At 43.1% G+C, this 20,517-nt stretch overlaps 1 protein-coding gene across 6 annotated transcripts in view; it reads right to left on the bottom strand.

Moving 5' to 3' along the window:
• The window catches only part of PTPN13 (protein tyrosine phosphatase non-receptor type 13), a 181,437-nt gene that overhangs the window by 28,559 nt on the left and 132,361 nt on the right, over positions 1–20,517 (bottom strand). For 4 of the 6 annotated variants that reach the window (XM_038769156.1, XM_038769154.1, XM_038769159.1 and 1 more), the window contains 15 exons: positions 19,161–19,268; positions 18,631–18,762; positions 17,528–17,994; positions 14,802–14,945; positions 12,664–12,757; positions 11,981–12,066; positions 10,027–10,189; positions 8,619–8,833; positions 8,198–8,296; positions 5,231–5,595; positions 3,992–4,205; positions 3,085–3,243; positions 1,466–1,637; positions 1,161–1,371; positions 443–513 (listed from right to left, as the gene is read on the bottom strand). In XM_038769156.1, the coding sequence (XP_038625084.1) occupies positions 443–513; positions 1,161–1,371; positions 1,466–1,637; positions 3,085–3,243; positions 3,992–4,205; positions 5,231–5,595; positions 8,198–8,296; positions 8,619–8,833; positions 10,027–10,189; positions 11,981–12,066; positions 12,664–12,757; positions 14,802–14,945; positions 17,528–17,994; positions 18,631–18,762; positions 19,161–19,268 (2,700 nt within the window). The remainder of the gene's footprint in view (positions 1–442; positions 514–1,160; positions 1,372–1,465; positions 1,638–3,084; positions 3,244–3,991; positions 4,206–5,230; positions 5,596–8,197; positions 8,297–8,618; positions 8,834–10,026; positions 10,190–11,980; positions 12,067–12,663; positions 12,758–14,801; positions 14,946–17,527; positions 17,995–18,630; positions 18,763–19,160; positions 19,269–20,517) is intronic. The other 2 variants (XM_038769158.1, XM_038769157.1) reach the window with 2 other exon arrangements.

Raw genomic sequence — 20,517 nt, 5'->3', positions numbered from 1 at the left:
AAGAAGTTAATGCCATAATAATAAAAAATAATTTTTCCTACACCTGAGGCAAAGTAGGCAGCTTTTTCCTCCCTGGTCCTTCAGAGCAGACTCAACTCCTGTCCCTCCCAAGCCACTTTCTACAGACTGTAAGCTCATTGTGGGCAGGGAAATGTGTCTGTTTATTGTTATACTGCATTCTCCCAAGTGCTTAGTGCAATGCTTTGCACACAGTAAGAACTAAATAAATACGATTGAATGATGCCAGGCCAATGTGACTACCTCAAGTCTCTGGGTCCACCTTTCTGCCTCTTGCCTATCCCTTTTACTCTTCATCTCCATCCCATCTCTGACCACATCAACTCTGGTGTGGCTACCTCTTGTACCTGCCTTAATCCCTGAAAACCTCGCCTCCTGGAAGTCCTCATGGTGAAAATGACAGATTGACACTTATGACCCTTACCGTTAGCTGTAGCTGATCTTGGACTTGAGTTATGGACTCTCTTTGCTGTGGGAACCACGGGGTGACCATCCCTACAATGCCCAGAAAAAAGACACTTGCAATTATAGGAGTGAGAAATCCATTATGCAGGTAGAGAAATGTTTGCCAAAGTACCTTCATTAAGGCCCAATGAGACACCAGATTAATCAATCATTGAGGAATAGCTGGTTTGGGTTGACCTGACCGATTACCAACAAGGAAACTATGAACAATCTCTCTTAATGATTTCAAAGGCATGATCGATAGAGAAAAATGATACAGGTAGCAAAGCCTTATGCCTAGAACCCTCACAATAGCCAATGATGTTTCAAGAGTTTTCCCCTTCCTTCAGGAGGGATCAAAGACTGAGGTAAGTAGAATGAACAGAATGGTAGAGCTGCATGCATACTATCCCATGTGGAACTAGCACAGCTGCACAATTCCCTAAGGGAGGAGAGGAAAACACTTCTGGGCTGTGTTTCCTGCTTACAGAAACAGTTATTATGAGGTGACTGTATATTTAGAGCCCTAGGTCTGCCTAATCAACCCTCAGGATCCCCTCCCAACTGGGTTGCTGTGTTTTCATCCATCAGTCGGTCATCCCAGCCTGGGAGCTACTGACCCAGGAAAGCACCTTAAGGGAATCCAAGGAAACCTGGCCAATAGAACTGGGCACCCCAAATCAGAGAACAGGGGGTACCTTGTTGCCTTCAGCACCACCGAGGGGAGTGACATTGCCAGCACTTTCGTAGCCTCTTTCAGAGTCATTCCCTGCGTGCTGGTTCCGTTAATGTAGTGTATGACGTCTAAGGGCCTGAGGGTCCCCTCGCTGGCCGCCGCCGACCCGGGCTTGATATCCCTAATGTACAGCACCTGGCAGAGGCTGTTGTGGCCTCCAGACAAAGACAAACCTGTGCCAGAAAGATCGGTCATTAGCGTTTCCTCAACAGAGGGCCCTCAATCTGGGCTGGAAATTCCCATTGCCCAAATGTGGTTTTGCATTACCCAGCTCGTCTCCATGAGCCATTAGAGTGATGTCGGGAAGCGAATGAGGCGACACTGGGAGTTTAGGTAACTCCAGAACCCTTCCGAGCACTAATCTGACCACCTTCGGGGCAGCTCGGAGCAAGTTCACTGCATCTGTGTGAGTCATGTTAGTGACATCCATATCGTTGACCTGTTAGGACGGGAAAAGGTCATTATGGATTGGACTCTCAGGCCAAAGATGCCAAGAAAATTACATGAAAATCTCTCCTCTCTTAAAAACACCATTTTGGATGTCAATTCACCGCATGGTAAGTCATGTAATGGCCTCAATGTCCTCTTGCAAATCCTTTTCCAGGGAAATCATAACTGAGATAAGGGTTCAGATTGAAACAGAACAGAAACAAATAGTGTGGTATTTGTTAGGTACTTACTAGGTGCTAAGCTCTGTGCTAAGCATTAGGAAAGCTACATGGGAATCTGATCAACTACAACCTTAGTCCTATGTGGGGCTCAAAATCTAAGCAGGAGGGGAGCTTATCTCCATTTTACAGATGAGAAAACTAGGATACGCACCAGTTAAATGACTTGCCTAGGTACACAGAGGCAGAGCTGAGACTAAAACCTGGGTGTCCTGATTTCCACTGGACCACACTGCCTCCCTCTTTTAGTACTTAAGTACCTAACATAATCCTCTACTGGTTATGGAAAATTTCTCTACTCCTAAGTAAAATTAAAAACCTCAATACGCCTCTAAATTCTGAAGGCTTGCTTTATTTCTTAGCTCAGATTAAAAATAATGTCATATACTTCCTACTGGTTCAAAGAGACAGACCACAGCTAATCCCATCTGCTCCTGGAGGCCTTCCCCAATTAGTTCCTAATGGAGCCACTTTATATCCCCCAATTCCAAAGCCACTTATTCATTCATTCAATCATATTTATTGAGCTCTTACTGTGTGCAGAGCACTGTACTAAGCGCTTGGGAAGTACAAGTTGGCAACATATAGAGACGGTCCCTACCCAACAACAGGCTCACAGTCTAGAAGGGGGAGACAGACAACAAAACAAAATATATTAACAAAATAAAATAAATAGAATAGTAAATATGTACAAGTAAAATAGAGTAATAAATATGTACAAACATATATACAGGTGCTGTGGGGAGGGGAAGGAGGTAAGGCAGGGGGAATGGGGAGGGGGAGGAGGAAGAGAGGAAGGAGGGGGCACTTAGGCACTTAGCTACTCACAACTACCCTGTATCACATCCGGGCATATCATATATACTCTATGACTTCCTCCTGTTAATCAATGGTATTTATTAGGCACTTACTGTGTACCAAGAACAATATTAGGCACTCTGGAGAGAACAATACAGTACAGTTGGCAGACATATTTCCTGTCCATAGAGGTCACAGTCTAGAGTTCATTCCTCTCTGTTAGCATAATTTAGGGTCTGTCTATCCCAGACCCCGAAGGCAAGAAATCATGTCTGCTAATTCTACAGTACTCTACACACATTAGGTGCTCAATAAATACAACTGATTGAACAAAACCATACCAGTGGGCTTTTATTTTTAGAGTGGGAAACCCCAAAGAAATCTATGCTCAGCCATTTCACTGAGAAGAACAGGTTTTACCTTGATAAGTCGGTCCCCAGGCTGCAGCCTCCCATCCCCTTTGGCCGGGTCCTGAATGACATCGTGAACATAGCATCCAACACTCTCATTGCCTTTTGTCACGGTGAAGCCCAGGCTCCCTTTCTCTGACTTCGTCAGGCTAATGTGGAGCTCCACTTCCTAAAGGAAGGAAACAGTGATTCAGGGAGGGAGTGAACTTCAAAGAGCAGAAACAGAGAGGGAGAACAAAAAACAGCAGAGACATTCAAATGCAGGTGAGTGTTCACCCTACCTGCCCTATCAGAAATTGGGTGGCCAAGAGAATTCACTGGAGGGGACCAATCTTTCCCACCCAGGGGCTAGGAGGGATTTGATGGGAGCTGCCTTGAATAACTGCACAATGCTGATCAAAGACTAGGGAGGGTGGAGTCTGAGGAGTGCTTCAGAGGGTTTTGAGGCACAAAAATGGTTACCAAGTTGCCTGGATTTTACGTGAGGGATTTTGTAAAGGGAGTGAAATCTGTGTGACCTGAAGGATTTCAACTCTGGCACAAATGAAGGATGCTGTGTGGGCCTGCCCAATTCCTTCAAAATTGAGTCCTCACCCAAATAAGGAGAATTTCTGAACCTCTCCAATGTTCTAGTCTTCCTGCTTTGGAAACTGCAAAGCAAGGAGAGGAAACTGCAATGCCATTTAAGTGGTCTATGAGCAAGCACAAAGTCAATTTGCCTTGAATAAGTCCACTAATCAAGGAAAATAATGTAAGAGTGAGAGATTTTATTTTGTATGACCTGTTTTTTCTATTTTTTAGATTTCCAGGAAGAAAGTGCTCCTTTCTTCCAGCTAATAAAAAAAGAACTGAATAAATAAAAAACCCACTCCAAAGCCAAATGCACTCTCTGTGGAGGAGATGAACATAAAGTTTACCGGCTCATATTCTTCGACTAGTTTCTCCATGTGGCTCTGAGGAGCTGCCACCCCTCCTTGTGCGGTTAGTTCAGAGACGGGCTGGATACGGGCGCTGTCCACTGAACTGGATGAGGTAGACACCGATGAAGGCTTACAGCTGGGCCCAACTGCTCCGCCCAGAGGTAGAGGAGGAGGAGGAGGAGGAGGAGGAGGAGGAAGAGGAGGAGGATTGCTGCACATAGAGATAAACAGACGGCACATTCTCAAATGCCCTATTATTTGGTGTGGTTCTTATTAAGAGCTTACTTCATGTCGCAAAGAGGCTAGTGGGAAGCAGCGTGAGCTAGAGGAAACAGCACGGGAGTCAGAGGACTTGGGTTCTGATCCCAACTGCCATTTGCCTGTTATGTGACCTTGGAAAAGTCACTTAACTTCACAGTGCCCCAGTGTCCTCATATGTAAAATGAGGATTCAACATATTCTGCGAGTCCCATGTGGGATAAGAACTGTGTCCAACTTGATTACCTTGCTTCTTAGAACACTGCTTGGCACATAGCAACTACTAAATAAATATCATCATTTTTGGTTTTATTATTAGTGAAACGACATCATTTTGCTCCCAACTCCTAGATACAGGTAGCAACAATGAAATAGGCTTTTTCCTAGTCATTCTGGTTTTTACAGCAACAGAACCAAAGCAAAAACCTTCACTACCGGGAGCAGCTTGACGCTCATTAGCACATACAGAACAAGAGGAGTGATACAAGAGGTCAAACATGCTGAGAAGCAGAGTGGTCTAATGGGTTTGGCATGGGCCTGGGAGTCAGAAGGACTTGGGTTCTAATCCCGGCTACCCCACTTGTCTGCTGTGTGACCTTGGGGAAGTCACTTCACTTCTCTGTGCCTGTTTCCTCATCTGTACAAGCAATCACTGAATCAATGATATTTATTGAATGCTGAGTATGTCCAGAGCACTGTACCAAGTGCTTGGGAGAGTACAATATAACAGAATTAACAGACACATGTGCTGCCCAAAGCAAATTTACAGTCTAGAGGGATGGGGATTAAAACTGTGAGCTCCACGTGGGACAGGGACTGTGTCCAACCTAATTACCTTGTCTCTACCCCAGCGCTTAGTATAGTGCCTGGCACATGATAAGCACTTAACAAAGACCATAAAAACAAACAAAAAAAACCCCCATAACACACAACCCTATCATTGTCGTTCGGAATGCTTTGTAGCAGGATCCACTGTACCTATCTTGGAATTCTGGCTTGTTGGGGAGCTCCTGACGAGTGTAGAATATGGAATGAAAGGTGTCTTCCTGGTCGCTTTGGGACTCATACCGGCTTGGGGTGGGTACCCCCACGGTGCCCAGGGTCTGGCGGAGAGCCGTGCCCCAGCTGGGATTGGCCACCTGGATTGGCATCCCCGCTGGGTCTTCCTCCCCGCTCCCGCTGCTGTCGCTGTAGCTGTCTTTCCGAGATGGAGACTTGAGTCGTTTCTTGCCCTTGTCGGTGGTATCATTTTCATCCGAGCTGGAGTCGAACTCCCTATGTGATGGGTGGCTGGTTTCTCTGCTGCAGTCTGGGAAGATGTGAAGTGGGGAGTGGAGAGGGGTCTGCAAGACATGTTTTCACGGAGTTAGCACTTCGGCCAAGGGGAAGTATCTGCAAGTTTACAATCTACCTCTCCGGCCCTGATCTCTCTCCCTCTCTGAAGTCTCGGATTTCCTCCTGCCTTCGGGACAACTCTACTGGATGTTCTGCCGACACCTCAAATTTAACATGTCCCAAATTGAACTCACCTTCCCACCCAAACCCTGTCCTCCCTCTGTCTTTCCCATCAGCACAGTCAGCACAAGTATCGCGTCTCACAAGTCTGTAAGCTTCGTATTATCCAACTCTCCTCTCTCAATCGACCCACATAACTCAATCGGTCTCAAATCCTGTTGGTTCTACCTCCACATCACAGAAAAAACACCCATGCCTTTCCATCCAAACATCTACTGTGCTGATCTAAGCACTTAGCATAATCCACCTTGACTACTACATTAGCCTCCTCACCAACCTCCCTGCCTCCTGTCTCTCTACCCACTCCACTGCGCAGATCATTTCCTAAAAAAATGCTTAGTCCACGTTGGTCCACTCCTCTAGAACCTCCAGTGGTCGCCCATCCACCACCGCATTAAACAGAAACTCCTTACTATTGGTTTTAAAGCACTCTATCTGCTCACCCCCTCCTACTTTGCTGATTACTTACTACAACCCAGCCCTCACACTTGACTTCCCTATCACCAACTTACTTACTCTGCCTCAATCTTGTCTATCTCACCGCCAACATGGACTGCTTGTCCATGTCCTCCTCTGATCTGGAACCTCCTCCCCATTTATATCCGACAGACCACCACTCTCTCCCCTCTCAAAGCCTTATTTAAATCATATTTCCTCCAAGAGGCCTTCCCAATTAATCCCCCATTTACACTGCCCCCCTCCCTCCTGCATCACTTACGCATTTGAATCTGTCCTCTTTAAGCACTCTGATATTCACCCAACCCTTGCCCCAACGGCACGTATGTACATATCAATAATTTACTTTACTATCTGTCTCGCCCTCTAGACTGTAAGCTCTTTGTGGGCAGGGAATGTAATTGCCTATTCTGTTCCACTTTTCTTTCTCAAACACTTTGTAAAGTGCTCTCTGCACACAGGCAGTGCTCAATAAATACCACTGACAGATTGTTTTAAAAAGAACTTTGCGCAAGATCATTATGCAAAACATTACACGAACCAACCAATCCCTCCCCACCCAAAGCTGGGCACAGGTATATGCTGCTACTAAGATCTCAACCAACAAATCAATGGTATTAATGGACTGTCTACTGTATGTAGAGAGCACTGTTCTAAACCCTTGGGAGGGTACAACTGGGGTAGAAGACACTGTCCCTGCCCACATTATCAAGAAACCTCATTCAAAATAATTGAACTGGATGGAATAGATGTAAATTCTAGACATCTGCTGAATCTGTCTGCTTAAAATTTCACTCAATCAACGGCACTAACTATGCAGAGCACTGTCCTAAGCACTTGCGAAACTACAACATAAGAGAATTGGGTAGACACACTTCCACACATAATCAGTTAAAACCTGAAGTCATCATTGGGTTAGGGGACAAAAATGAAAAATCAGGCACTGTACGAAGTCTCTTTCTCAGCTTTTACAAACTCAAACTGACTACTTTGAAAAGCGGGCATGTACACAAACAAGAGGCTTTTAGGGAAAAGTGGTTATTGAGGTGAACAGTATTGATTTCCAGGTACAGGCAGACTTCTGCTTGCCGTAATTCCATAAAATTGGATTTAATCTCATTCAAAATAAGGCAGAATCAAGGTCATTCATTTTTGAAAAGTTAACTTATTAGAATGGGATCTCCCCGTAACACTACTACTTCAAAGTAGCAATGAGCTATTGGATCTGTCTAGTGGTTCTCCCCTTAGGGGAACACCAACCTCCAAACTGCCACATCCCTTCTATAACTTGTAAATTCCTTTGGATTTATAAATGCTAAGCAATCAGAAATCAGGTTGGACTGAGTACCTAGTGACTGCTGAAGTCATTAAAGTAGCATAGTACAGTGCCTGGTACATAGTGCTTAACAAATACCATAAAAAAAACCAACAAAAAAAAACTATCAAAGAAGGATGGCATAATGGATAGAGCACTGGCCTGGGAGTCAGAAGGTGATGGGTTCTTATCCCATCTCTACTGCTTGTCTGCTGTATGACCTAGAGCAAGTCACTGCATTTCTCTGTGCCTCAGTTCCCTCATCTATAAAATGGGGCTTGAGACTGTGAGCCCCACATGGGACAGGGACTGCGTCCAAAATAATTTATTTGTATCCACCCCAATGCTTAGTACAGTGCCTGGCACATAGTAAGTGTTTAACAAATACCACGAATATTATTGTCATTATTACTCATTCATTCATTCAATCATATTTACTTAGTGTTTACTGTGTGCAGAGTACTGCACTAAGGGCTTGGGAGAGTACAATATAACAATAAGCAGACACGTTCCCTACCCCTAACACGAGCACTCCAAAGCCATCCTGGCACATTTGTTACTGGGAAAGGAATCCCAGGACTATCTCCTTGCCTACCTCCCAGCATTCCTCAGAGGTCTCTCCCAGTAAATGGATTTCCACTCCACCCCATGGAGCTTACCAAAAGAGAGGGATCGATTTCAGGCAGTGTCCCATGTGCAGGTCTGCAGATGAGCAGAGATACTTCTGGAGACGTTCCCCTCAGGGCCGATATGACATCCTAGAGGCAACAGTGACAAAGAATTATGACTCCATTCAGTCGATGGGTTTATTGTCCCCAAAGACCAGAGCTTCCTGGTCTGCCCTCCCAGGGGCAGCTCACCTTTCATTCATTCATTCATTTTTATTGAGCGCTTACTGTGTGCAGAGCACTGTACTAAGCGCTTGGGAAGTACAAGTTGGCAACATATAGAGATGGTTCCTACCCAACAGCGGGCTCACAGTCTAGAAGGGGAGACAGACAACAAAACAAAACATATTAACAAATTAAAATAAATAGAATAACTATGTACAAAATAAATAAATAAATAAATATTTATTACCTGTTGGGAGAGCCCTTTCAGTGAAGCCCCGTTCACTCTCATGATGACATCGCCAACCTCAATCTTCCCACTTTCGGCGGCCGGCTGCCCAGGAAACAGCTTTTTCACCCTCACTATGCTGGCATCCATCTGTCCTGGAATGAGATTATCTTCACGGGAAAAGCTAAATCCTAGGCCGGAGCTATTTTTCAGCAATTTTACTTCAAATGTATTTTCTGGAGGAAAAAAAAAAATCAAGGTTTCGGCACCCTTGAATTAATTTACAACACACACTGATATTATATATACCCATATACAGGTATTCAATTCTGAAGCCTGAAGAGAAAAGTGCAGGCCCACAAAATTTTTCCTCATCCGGATCTACCATTTTTACATAACTCCCATTTCATGTCATGGTCTTCCTCCTGAATGAAACTATTTGCATACCTAAGTTCAGAGAGCATGAACATATGTCTACAAACACTCAAGGGAGCATCCAAGATAAAAAATGTCCTTGACATTCTAACCAAAAGGCAAGAGAACAAAATCTTAGGGAAGAAGATGTGAGAGGAGGGCAAAGAATCATATTTTCTAATTCTGCGGCATTCTCTGAAGTGCTTAGTTCACTTAGTTAACTCTGCAGCGAGTATGTACGCAATAAACATTACTGACTGACTGATTCATTGAAGAAGGAAAGTATGGAGGTGGTGAGAGGGAAAGAAAAGGCTGCAGGGGCTGTGGGAGTGGGCAGAGGAAGAGAAGAATCAATTGGAAGATGAAAAAGCAGGTTTGAGCAGTATATTTCAGTCTCAATGGACTGGATTAATGTCTCAGTAAAAGTCATTAATGTGGATTAACATAACATTCCCACTGGCATGAAAAACTAAACAGAAAACCAGTTAAAAGGAAATTAGGAAACACTGTAATTACAATAAAAAGAGAAAATTGAGAGGGGTGGATCATGCATCATGAACTATTAATTCATTATGAAAAATTACATAAGCAAGGTTTTCTAGGGGCTTGGATCCTACAAGCCTAGGAAACAGAAGGATTCTATGAAAAGCTCTCCTGGCCAAGTTTGGGCCTGGATTAAAATTCACCTTTGGCACCTCGGTGCCACTAAATTCACTTGCAAGAAACTTCCCATGGTAACAAAATATCATCCTAAGCCCTAAAATCCACGGGGCAACTAGAAAAATAAACCAGTGAGTAATATATAGACTTGGGTCCCTCCTGACAAATCTTTTTTTTGCCTCTGTAAGGGGACAGGGCCTGTAATTCATCTTTAATAAACGTAACAGAATAGAATTCCAAGGTTCAAAAAAGGAGGGTCATTGGGTGGACAAATCCAATGGGCTAAAAAGAACCAAGATAACGGAATTTGGAATCATTGAAGGTGAGATCATGGAGCAATTCTTAAAGGACTGACCTTCAGTAACAAAACTGTAGTCTGCACTGTTAGCAGATTTATTTGCAGGTTTATCTGGGGGTTGGTTCTGGCCAGCCTGACTTGGGGGAGTGCATTGTGGGGTAACAGGAGCATGTACTCTGGCCACTGGAAGCTGCCCCTTTTCTAGTATCAGTTGAACCACCTACAGAAATATAATGACGTCAGTTTAATTAGGATGAGTCGCAAAAAACCATATTTTTCAGTATTACAGAAGGCAACTGAGCATTGAAGCCACTTGCGATGAATGATTTCCTTACTACATGGTAAAGGGGACAAGGAATCGCCACATAGAGGACAATACTCAGTGGTTGGTCTGCAGATAATACACTGGGAGTCAGAGGTCATGGGTTCTAATTCCAGCTCCGCCACTTGCCAGCTGTGTGACTTTGGGCAAGTCACTTAACTTCTCTGTGCCTCTGTTACCTCATCTGTAAAATGGGGATTAAGACTGTAAGCCCCATGTGGGACAACCTAATTACCTTGTACCTACCCCAGCACTTAGAACAGTGCTTGGCACACAGTAAGTGCTTAACAAATACCAACTTTATTATTATTATTATTAACACTGGGTTGTGGCTCAATTAATCTTTTTCTCCCTCTTTGTCTGTCTGTCTCTCTCCTCCCCCACTTTCTTTGCCTTAGCCTCTAGACTGTAAGCTCATTATGGGCAGGGAACATGTCTGCTTATTCTTATTATGTACAGTAGCCTGTACATAATAAGCGCTCAGTAAATATTATTGATAGATTGACTAGCCTCTTTATTTGCCAAAAGGAGACATCAACTAATCTCCCAGCTTTTTATATGGATCTACAAAACACAGTGCCATAAATTCACCAGGTTTCTTTATATTTCTGGAAATCCACAAGTTGAATGGGGAAAACTGATTTACCCACTTCTCTACAAACCTCTGCCCAACCACTAAACTAAGGGAAACTTGGGGGTGGTTTTTGAAATGATCAGCTTTACTGATCATTTTAGCTCCTGACTGAAGTTCATTGCTTGGGCTGGGATGCAAAGTACAACAGAGCTCACCTCCTCCAGGAGGCCTTCCAAGACTGAGCCCCCTTTTTCCTCTCCTCCTCCCCATCCCCCCCGCCCTACCTCCTTCCCCTCCCCACAGCACCTTTATATATATTTGTACAAATTTATTACTCTATTTATTTTACTTGTACATATTTCTATTCTATTTATTTTGTTAATGATGTGCATATAGCCATAATTTTATTTATTCTGACGATTTTGACACCTGTCTACATGTTCTGTTTTGTTGTCTGTCTCCCCCTTCTAGACTGTGAGCCCGTTGTTGGGCAGGGACCACCACTATATGTTGCGAACTTGTACTACCCAAGCGCTTAGTACAGTGCTCTGCACACAGTAAGCGCTCAATAAATATGATTGAATGAATGAATGAACAAGCGTGTTCCTAAATTTCACCTCTCGAAGCTCAGCAAAGAGTGGACATTTCCATTTTAGGCTTACACATATCTATAATGTCACAGATGTAGAAGTAGTATGGCCTAGTGGAACGAGCATGGGCCCCTGAGTCAGAGCACTTGGGTTCTAATCCTGGCTCTGCCACTTGCCTACTGTGTGACTTTGGCCAAGTCACTTCTCTGTGTGTCAGTTTTGGGGATTCAATACCTACTCTCCCTCCCTCTTGGGCTGTGAGCCCCATGAGGGACAGGGATTGCATCTCACCTGATTAACTTGCACCTACCCCAGCACTTAGAGCAGTGCTTGACACCTAGAAGGGCTTAACCAATACCATAATAACCCTAATAGTTGGTGTTCAGCTGTAAGTAAGAAGTGTAGAATCATAGATGAGAGAGCCTTGACAGGCTCCCTTCAAATCCTGCCACCTCATTGGTCGTTCTATCTCCTATCTCTACTGGCTTTGTGGTAGCATGAAAAGTTAAAAAACAAATGGATTACCTGCCCTGTGTTCCTTAGCATCTCCACGGCTTGTTTATGAGTGGCGCCTTCCAGACTGACCCCATTGACAGAAAGGACTCGGTCTCCTGACGATTGGGGGTGAAGGGAAGAATTATGTAAAAATATTATAGCTACCTGAACGTTTGTTGCCCTTTTTTCTTTATTGACAGAAAAGAATTCTTCCAAGCAAACTCTGCCCCAATGGAGACACTGCAGCTTATTTTGTAACATGTTCTTAATTGACTTTAAATCTAAAGAAGGTTTTTTATCATTAGGTTCAGAGCAAATGATAACTGCCTCTTCAAATCCCAAACTACCTACAGCGTTTTAATTTCCATGAAAAGATGGACTTGAAATAAAAAAAACAGTCAGAAGGTCTGGAGGAAATTTCCACCTGAGAGGTGGCAAATGTGAAACAAGGAGGTAGCTGTGGACACAAAGCCCTGCTTTTCCTCCCCAGAGACATGAGTCAGAGCAATTTGCTCTATGAAAGGAACAAAACCCATTGGCTAACTTGTTCCCCAAAAGGCCCAAGGCAGTTTTCTAACCCCATATTCCACCACTTTAATCTCTTGCTTCCTTCTTCTACATAACCTACTGAAAAGTCTGTACCAACTTTTCTGGTTTCCTTAATTACATTCGAGCCTAAGAACTCTTTCAGGAGTATGAAAAACATTACATACCTTTGTGAATTCTACCATCAGACTCTGCTGCCCCCTTGGGAATAATGGCCTTCACATAAATGCCACCATGTCTGACACTGGTATTTACGCCACCCTAAAAGAGGAGAGGTAAGTATAACAACCCATTTGGTTTTGAAAGCAGCAAAGTCCATTTTCAAGTCTTTCTGTCTCTAGACAGCGCTCTAGCCATCAGCAGAAGTGGCAGCTTGAAGTCAGAATACACAATCCTTCCAGATCCTTGAAAATCATCAGCTACTACTCCATAAAGCAAATTTGCTCTAGGACAAATTCTTTGCTCAAGCTTGGAAGCTAAAAAGTACAGGACTTAGCACGTATGTTGAAATGAGAGAAGCAGAATGGCTTAGCGGACAGAGCACAGGTCAGAGAGTCCGAAGGACCTGGGTTCTAAATCCCAGCTCTTCCACTTCTTTGATGTATGACTTTGGTCAAATCACTTCACTTCTCTGGGCCTCAGTTACATCATCTGTAAAATGGGGATTAAGACTGTGAACCCTATGTAGGACATAGACTTTATCCAATCTGATCAGTTTATATCTCCCCCAATGCTTAGTACAGTGCCGGGCACATAGCGAGTGCTTGAAAAAAGGATCTTTAAAATGTATTTATATGTATAGAGAAATGTGTGTGTATGTAAACATATGCATTACTAGCTAGAGAATAAAATATATCAATGTAAAATTAGGAAAGCCTATGACTCTTTCACAGTCCACTCAATTCGCCAAAATGCTTATAGTTAGTCTGCACTGTGGCAGAACGGTGTTAGAAAATTAGGGATCCTACATCCGACAACACCTGCCTGTTTGGATACGGTGCACCATGGTTTGAGAAGTAATAGTTTCTCCTCTAGTCTGTAAGAGCATTGTAGGAAGGGAATATGTTAGTTACATTGTTATATTGTAATCTCCCAAGAGCACAGTAAGTGCTCAAAAATATGACTGACTACACATTCACATGGATTCAGAATGAATGATCACTGCAAGATGAGTTGCCCTTGATGTGAGGTTTAGCAAGAACATGAAACTCCATCTAGATCTGGGTGTATCCTTCTCCATCACCTTCGCTTAATCTTCTCCTAAAATTGGCCTAAAAGCAAGTCTCGTAAATTTAAGAGTTTCTTCTTTGATTTCTGAAGGCCTGGTGTAAAATTATTCTTGATTTGAGTGAAATCTCTCTCATGACCTAATTTCCCTTCTGTCTGACCTCCAACAGGATATCCCTGAGGGAGAACATGAAACTGGAGGGGACAATTGGGTAATGGTTTCAATATGCTGGAAGGTTTCTAAAAGCCAGCATGAATGTACTTTTGCTAAAATTTATTTTTGTTTTTTTACTCCATATGTGATTAAATTAACAGCGAGGGTGCAAATAATGCCAACTATCTTTATGAGAGTCTTCCCTCTTTTAATCAAAAGGCATTAATATCTGCTCACCAATACTGTGTTTCCAAATTGCTTTTAGGAGCTTTTGATACAATTGTATTTGAAAGTATCAATTGAGACTAACTTGTAAAGGTTAAATTACTTGTGTTAATAACTACAGAAAAACAAAATGAGAACTAGAAACATAAGTTTCTTGACAGGTAGAGGTCTAAAACAGAACATTAAAGTAGTAAAGACATAAATCTGAACAAAGTTAGAATTGAATTTTGGTAAGAAATTCCTTCCAATCTTAAAATCTCATTATATCTGTATTATATTGAATTTTTCCTATGGGAAAATTATGGACATATGTGTTAAATGAAGACTTTAAACACACACCTTCACAGCATATAAACTAGACACTGCCTATTGATGACACAGGGAACAACCCATTCTGTTTATTCCCTGCTTCTGCCAAAACACAAATATAAATGAAACATTATAAGAAACCATTTGTGTGGTTTTCACATAAGTAGGCAATACAATGCTAATTTACAACTCGGAAAGAAAATACTTGGGCAAAGGGGGAAATAATTGCTAATGGAAAATAAACTGAAATTTTTTTGGCTTCTAAATTATCTCCCAGGTTAAAACTAAGGAGGAAAGTCTTTAAAAAGCATATTTCCTTAAGTGGTTTCCATTTAGGTCAGTATTAACAGGGTTGCTAAAAGTGGAAAAGAAGAGAAAACATCCGAAAACCTTGTCAAACAGTACCGTGACACTTATTCCCAAGCTGTTATCTTTTTTAGCCAGTTCGACCTCAAAGACATCTCCAGGTTTAAGAGGTGTTGCAGAAAACTTTTTATAAATCATTTTGTTGGCAGCATTCAATGAGGCAGAGTCCTTCACAAAGAAAAAAGAAGACAGGGGTTCCTTGTTAGAGCCCAGTTCAATCATCTGTTAATAGAGACCCACTGGGTGTTTGTAGGAGGAGAAAGCATAGGAGGGTGGAAGGAGAGGGAGGAGGGTTCAGAGAGTATTTGTAATTTGTGGCTGTAGATTTGGACCTAGAACCTCTTAAATTCCGAGACTGGAAACTTCCTTGGCCTCTCTCTTTACCTGGATAAATTATGTATCTTCTTGATTATAAAAATGTAGAGAGTTAATGTTTGTATACCATTCAACAGTATCTCAACTGATCAGCTGCATGGTAATAATGCGCTTCCATTAATCAAATTTTGTGTCTCTAGAATTCAAAATGTGCAGGGCTGCTTGAACACGTATTAACGTCTAACTAGACAAAAGCACTCCTGCATGCATTATGGACGTTGGTATCGGGATCTTGATGTCCAACCCATCAGCTCCACTTTTCACTTCTCACCTCTGTTGCCTCTCTTCTGAGGGAGTTGGTTGTCACTGAGTCTCACAAATCAAGCTCACTGTTTAAAAACTTCCAGAAGGGGGAGGAAGTTTTGCCTAGAAGGAAGAGCAGAGGACTGAGAAGTGGGAGACATGGGTGGGAGACCTCGGTTCTAATCCCAGCTTGGTCTGCTGTGTGACCACAGGCAAGTCACGTAGCCTCTCTGGGACTCAGTTTCCTCATCTGGAAAATGGGGTTTAAAAACCTGTTCATTCATTCAATCGTATTTATTGAGTACTTACTGTGTGCAGAGCACTGTACTAAGCGCTTGGGAAGAACAAGTTGGCAACAGATAGAGACAGTCCCTACCCAACAATGGGCTCACACCTTCCCCTTAAACTATGAGCCCCTTATGGGCAGGGAATGGGTTTGGTAATTATCTTGACCTCTTCAGAGTATAGACAGGCTGGTAGAAACTTGATGTTTCTAAGTCCACAGTAAGCAACAGTAGTACTATTTCCTGACTTCACACTTGGTGCCATATGCTGCACTAGGTTCTTGTGAAGAACAAAATATAGAAGTGACATGCTCCCTGACTGCAAGAACTCTAAAGGGGAATGACAACCGTAAAGATATTTACAACTGAGAAACATATATATGTGAGTGACCATGACACAAGGAACAAATCTGCCCAGGTCACATTCATTTTAAGTCAGAAAAGCTTAGTGGAATCCACATGATGCTTCGTGGCTTGACTCTGCCTTGTAAACCAGCTAACCATAAAGGGATTTGCTTCTAGGACTTTGATCACGATCAGACTCAGAGGGGGATTAAAATGAGGCTGTACAGGCAGTGTTTCCTCCTTTGAAGATTAGATCCTTGTACCTCCTGATGGGCCTCGTGGGAATAAGCCCCTGAGATATCCTGGTGGTTCTGGCTGGACTCGGTGAGAGGGCAGGGATTGTGGGGTAGAATGACCTAGGGTGGTAGCAGAGTAGAGGGAATGGAAAAGTTCAATCTGCTTTCTGTAGAGAAGCAGTGTGGCCTAATGGCTAGAGCACAGGCCTGGATGTCAGAAGGATTTGGGTCCTAACCCCGGCTCTGCCAGTTGTCTGCTGTGGGGCCTTGAGCAAGTCACTTCACTTCTCCAGGCCTCAGTTCCCTCATCTGTAAAATTAGGATTAAGACTGTAAACCCCATGTGGGACATGGACTGTGTCCAAACTGACTAGCTTGTGTCTACCCCAGCATTTAGTAGAGTGCCTGGCACACAGTAAGAGCTTAACCAATACCATAAAAAATGATAAAAAAAGATATGCTGACATTAAGGTTACCAATGACCCTACAGTCATGCCTGTCTGAGGCAATCCTTGTTCATAAGGCTAGCTCTGAACTTAAGGATAAATTTGCCTCAGGCAGCTTTAGGTCAAAAAAGGGAATTTTCCACAAGAAAATTCATTTCAAAAACCAAGCCTGGACCTGTGCAAATAAAGTCAGTGAGTGTGTGCTTACTTTGGTCCAGCTGAGAATAATGCTCAGTACCCCTGCCAAATTAGGCAGCTTTGGAATTCCTTTCGCAATCTGACAATACTCCAGAAGTGACTACATATTGGGACGGCAAAGCATTTTCTTTCTGATTTTACACAGCTCCACATTTAAAAGTAGGTTAAAAAGTCCAGATGGGGAACAAACTACTTTAAAGGGTAATTACCCACTGAATGAGAGCAGCTCATGACTAGATAGATATTTCAAATGTTTGGAAATTCCCCAGCTGACTCAAAGTGAAAATGAATGAGCGGGAGACAACCTGACGATTCTATTCTCTTGATACGCCTCATCTTTTCAGTTCCACTCCAATTAATATGCCGCATATTATTATTATTAAGCTCTTTGTAAAATTCTCTGCACCCACTAAGCGCTCAATAAATATGATTGAATGAATGAAGTAGCCAGGAAGTTAGCACTGGAAACGCTCTACTTCTCAGCAAATCTGCACCAAATGCAGAAGTGGTTACTATTAGAAGTTAGCACGGGATAATGCTCTTTCAAATGCCGAGCACAGACTTTAGGGAGGCCTCTCGGCTCAATGGAGCTTTCCAATGGAAAAATACAACAGTTGCCCCTGCCTTTTTGGTGGCTCGATGCTCCTGGCTGCTGGAGTACGTTGCCTCGTCCATGTCTGAGTCCCCTCGGTCCGAGGAATCCATCGCTTCGGCAAGGCCTGCCCTTTTAGCTTTGCCTCGGCTACAGTCGGTAGAGGTCCATTTCTTCTCACTGGCTTTGGAAATGATGGAGGGCGAGGGGCTGCCGTGAGGAACTTCCGCCAGGCCTCTGTCCCCCACATGGCTTGTAAAGAAGCCATTGGCTTGGCTCTGAGCCAGGCTGGCACTCTCAGTCCTGGAATCCTGGGAGCTCAGACTTCCCTCCCTCTTGCCCGTTACCAGTCCAGAAGTCCCCAAGAGGGGCTTCTGGAGGGGATTGGGTGGTCGATGCTGTTCTTCTGAAGAGGACTCTGGATCATTGTTCTGCATGGAGGAGAGCCTCTTTGGGAAGCTTTTGGATCCGTTGGCAAGGTGAGCGGGGGGAGAAGATGCTGAAAGCCAACATGCCGCAAATGAGAATGAGATGTTTGACTCCACACTTACAAAACGACTGTGGCGTATTGGATAGAGCACAGGTCTGGGAGTCAGAAGGCCATGGGTTCTAATCCTGGCTCTGCCACTTGTCTGCTGTGTGGTCTTGGGCAAGTCATTTCACTTCTCTGGGCCTCAGTTACCTCATCGGTAAATTGGGGATTGAGTCTTTGAGCCCCATGTGGGACATGGACTGGGTCCAACCTGACTAGCTTGTATCTACCCCAGCGCTTAGAACAGTACCTGGCACATAGTAAGTGCTTAAATACCACAATTATCATTTTTTTTCCTTTTTTATGGTATTGTTAAGCGCTTACTATGTGCCAGGCACTGTTCTAAGTGCAGGGGTAGACACAAGCTAGTCAGGTTGGACCCAGTCCATGTCCCACATGGGGCTCACAGTCTTCATCCCCATTTTCCAGACAAGGAAACTGAAGCACAGAGAAGTTAAATGATTTGCCCAATGTCACACAGCTGACAAGTGGCGGAGTCGGCATTAAAACTCAGGTCCTCTGAAGCCCAGGCCTGTGCTCTTTCCACTAGGCTAACTGCTTCCCAAATAATGAAGGCACAAAGTTGAACATTCATGAAAATACCTTTGGAGATCCTGTCTCTTGGCTGGGAGATGACAAGGGTCACATCTTCAGGAGCATTCTGCAAAATTTCTATTGCTGCTAGGTGGCTGACACCCTCCAGGCTCACACTGTTCACAGATATCAAACGGTCTCCTGTATAAAAAGATTTATTTAGCTGTCATCAACTCTGAATTTATGCCACCAGAATCTGTGACACCTTAAATACATTCCAGTGTTGCCCTTGGCATTCAATTTTCTCCCCTTCCTTTCTATCTCCCGCTTAGATTGTGAGCCCCATGTAGCTGGAGACTGTCTCTGATCTACTCTGGCACTTAGTACACTGCTACACACATAGAAAGCATTAAAAATAATACTGCAATTAGTAACATTATTAATATTTAAAATAATGATAACATGAAGAGGTTGACCCAACTGGATTCCTTAGTTTGATCCACACTCGATGCAATTATGACAAAAACACAAAACAGTGCTGATTTTTTGTTAATTGGGTCTCTTGAGAATTATTTGGTAATTATCACCTAATAAAATACCTGGTCTTAAACAGCCACCCAAGTCAGCCGGCCCTCCAGGAGTTATTGAGCTGATAAACACCCCCAGATCCAGTTTTCCTGTCTTTTCCCCACCGAGGATCTGAAATCCTATGAAACAAAATAGAGGTGTTAATGAGTTCTGATCCAAAGACTTGCAGTACTCCCAGTGGGAATACTTCGCTACTCGAAACACACGATTTTTATTACTTAAACTTGAAAGAAAATACAATCTCCTGGTTTACATCTCCCAACTCAGACATCAACCTATTTGTGCCACCTAAACACTTGAAGTATTCACAATACCTCGAAGCACTAATATATGTCTCATATATTACTACCTCCTATGAATCAGTCAATCAATGCTATTTATTGAGCGCTTACTATGTATAGATTGCTGTACTAAGCTCTCGGGAGAGTACAACACCACAGATTTGGCAGACACTTTCCCTACCCACAACAAGCTTACAGTCCAAAGGGGGAGACAGACATTAATATACATCATTAATTTATAACATATAATTTAAAAAGATGTATATAGGTCCTGTGGCTTCTGTCTGAAACCAACTTTAGTGTCTGCTTCTACTCCTATATTGCAAGCTACTTGGGGGCAAGGATCATAACTACTAACTCCCAGGCATGTAGTACAGAGAAAGCACTCAATTCGCCAATTTGTCTAGGTTTTTTTTCATAGCTGTGGAAAAACTGCAGTATCTGTGGAAAACCAAGTCACTTTCTAAAATTGACTACAGGTGGAAACACGGAGTATCATATAGGGCCCCCAATACATACGATGAATTACAATAAAACTGGACTACAAAGTTAGTGTTTATGAAAATCTTTTCTATTTCCAACAATACAATAAACTGGTTGGCTCAATTCTCTTTTCAAGGAGTGAAAGGAACGGATGAAACATCTTTAAAGCCTCATGCAACTCACAGGCAGAAAGATCCCTCTCAAATCATTGGCATGGGCTGGAAAAGCAACATGACCTAGTGGGAAGAGCATGGGCTTGGGAGTCAAAGGATGTGTGTTCTAAATACAACTCTGCCAACTTGCTCTGTGATCTTGAGCAAGTCACTTACCTTCTCTGTGCCTCAGTTCCCTCAAATGCAAAATGGGGATTAAATATCTGTTATCCCTCCTACTTAGACTGTGAGCCCCAAACGGGGCAAGGGACTGTGTATGACCCAATTAACTTGTACCTACCCCAGTGCTTAGAACAGTTTTTGACACACAGCGCTTAACAAATACCCTAAAAAAATGAACAAAACCCCCTCACTACTTTCTGTTTTCCTGGTTTCAAGGTTTCACCTCAGTATTGCTTTCCTAAGCAGAAATCTCTGGAACTATTCCTCTA

This window comes from Tachyglossus aculeatus, chromosome X5, assembly GCF_015852505.1.
Source record: "Tachyglossus aculeatus isolate mTacAcu1 chromosome X5, mTacAcu1.pri, whole genome shotgun sequence".
Taxonomy (NCBI): domain Eukaryota; kingdom Metazoa; phylum Chordata; class Mammalia; order Monotremata; family Tachyglossidae; genus Tachyglossus; species Tachyglossus aculeatus.
The sequence above is the reverse complement of the archived record's forward strand: the minus strand, read 5'-3'. Positions and strand labels throughout refer to the sequence as shown.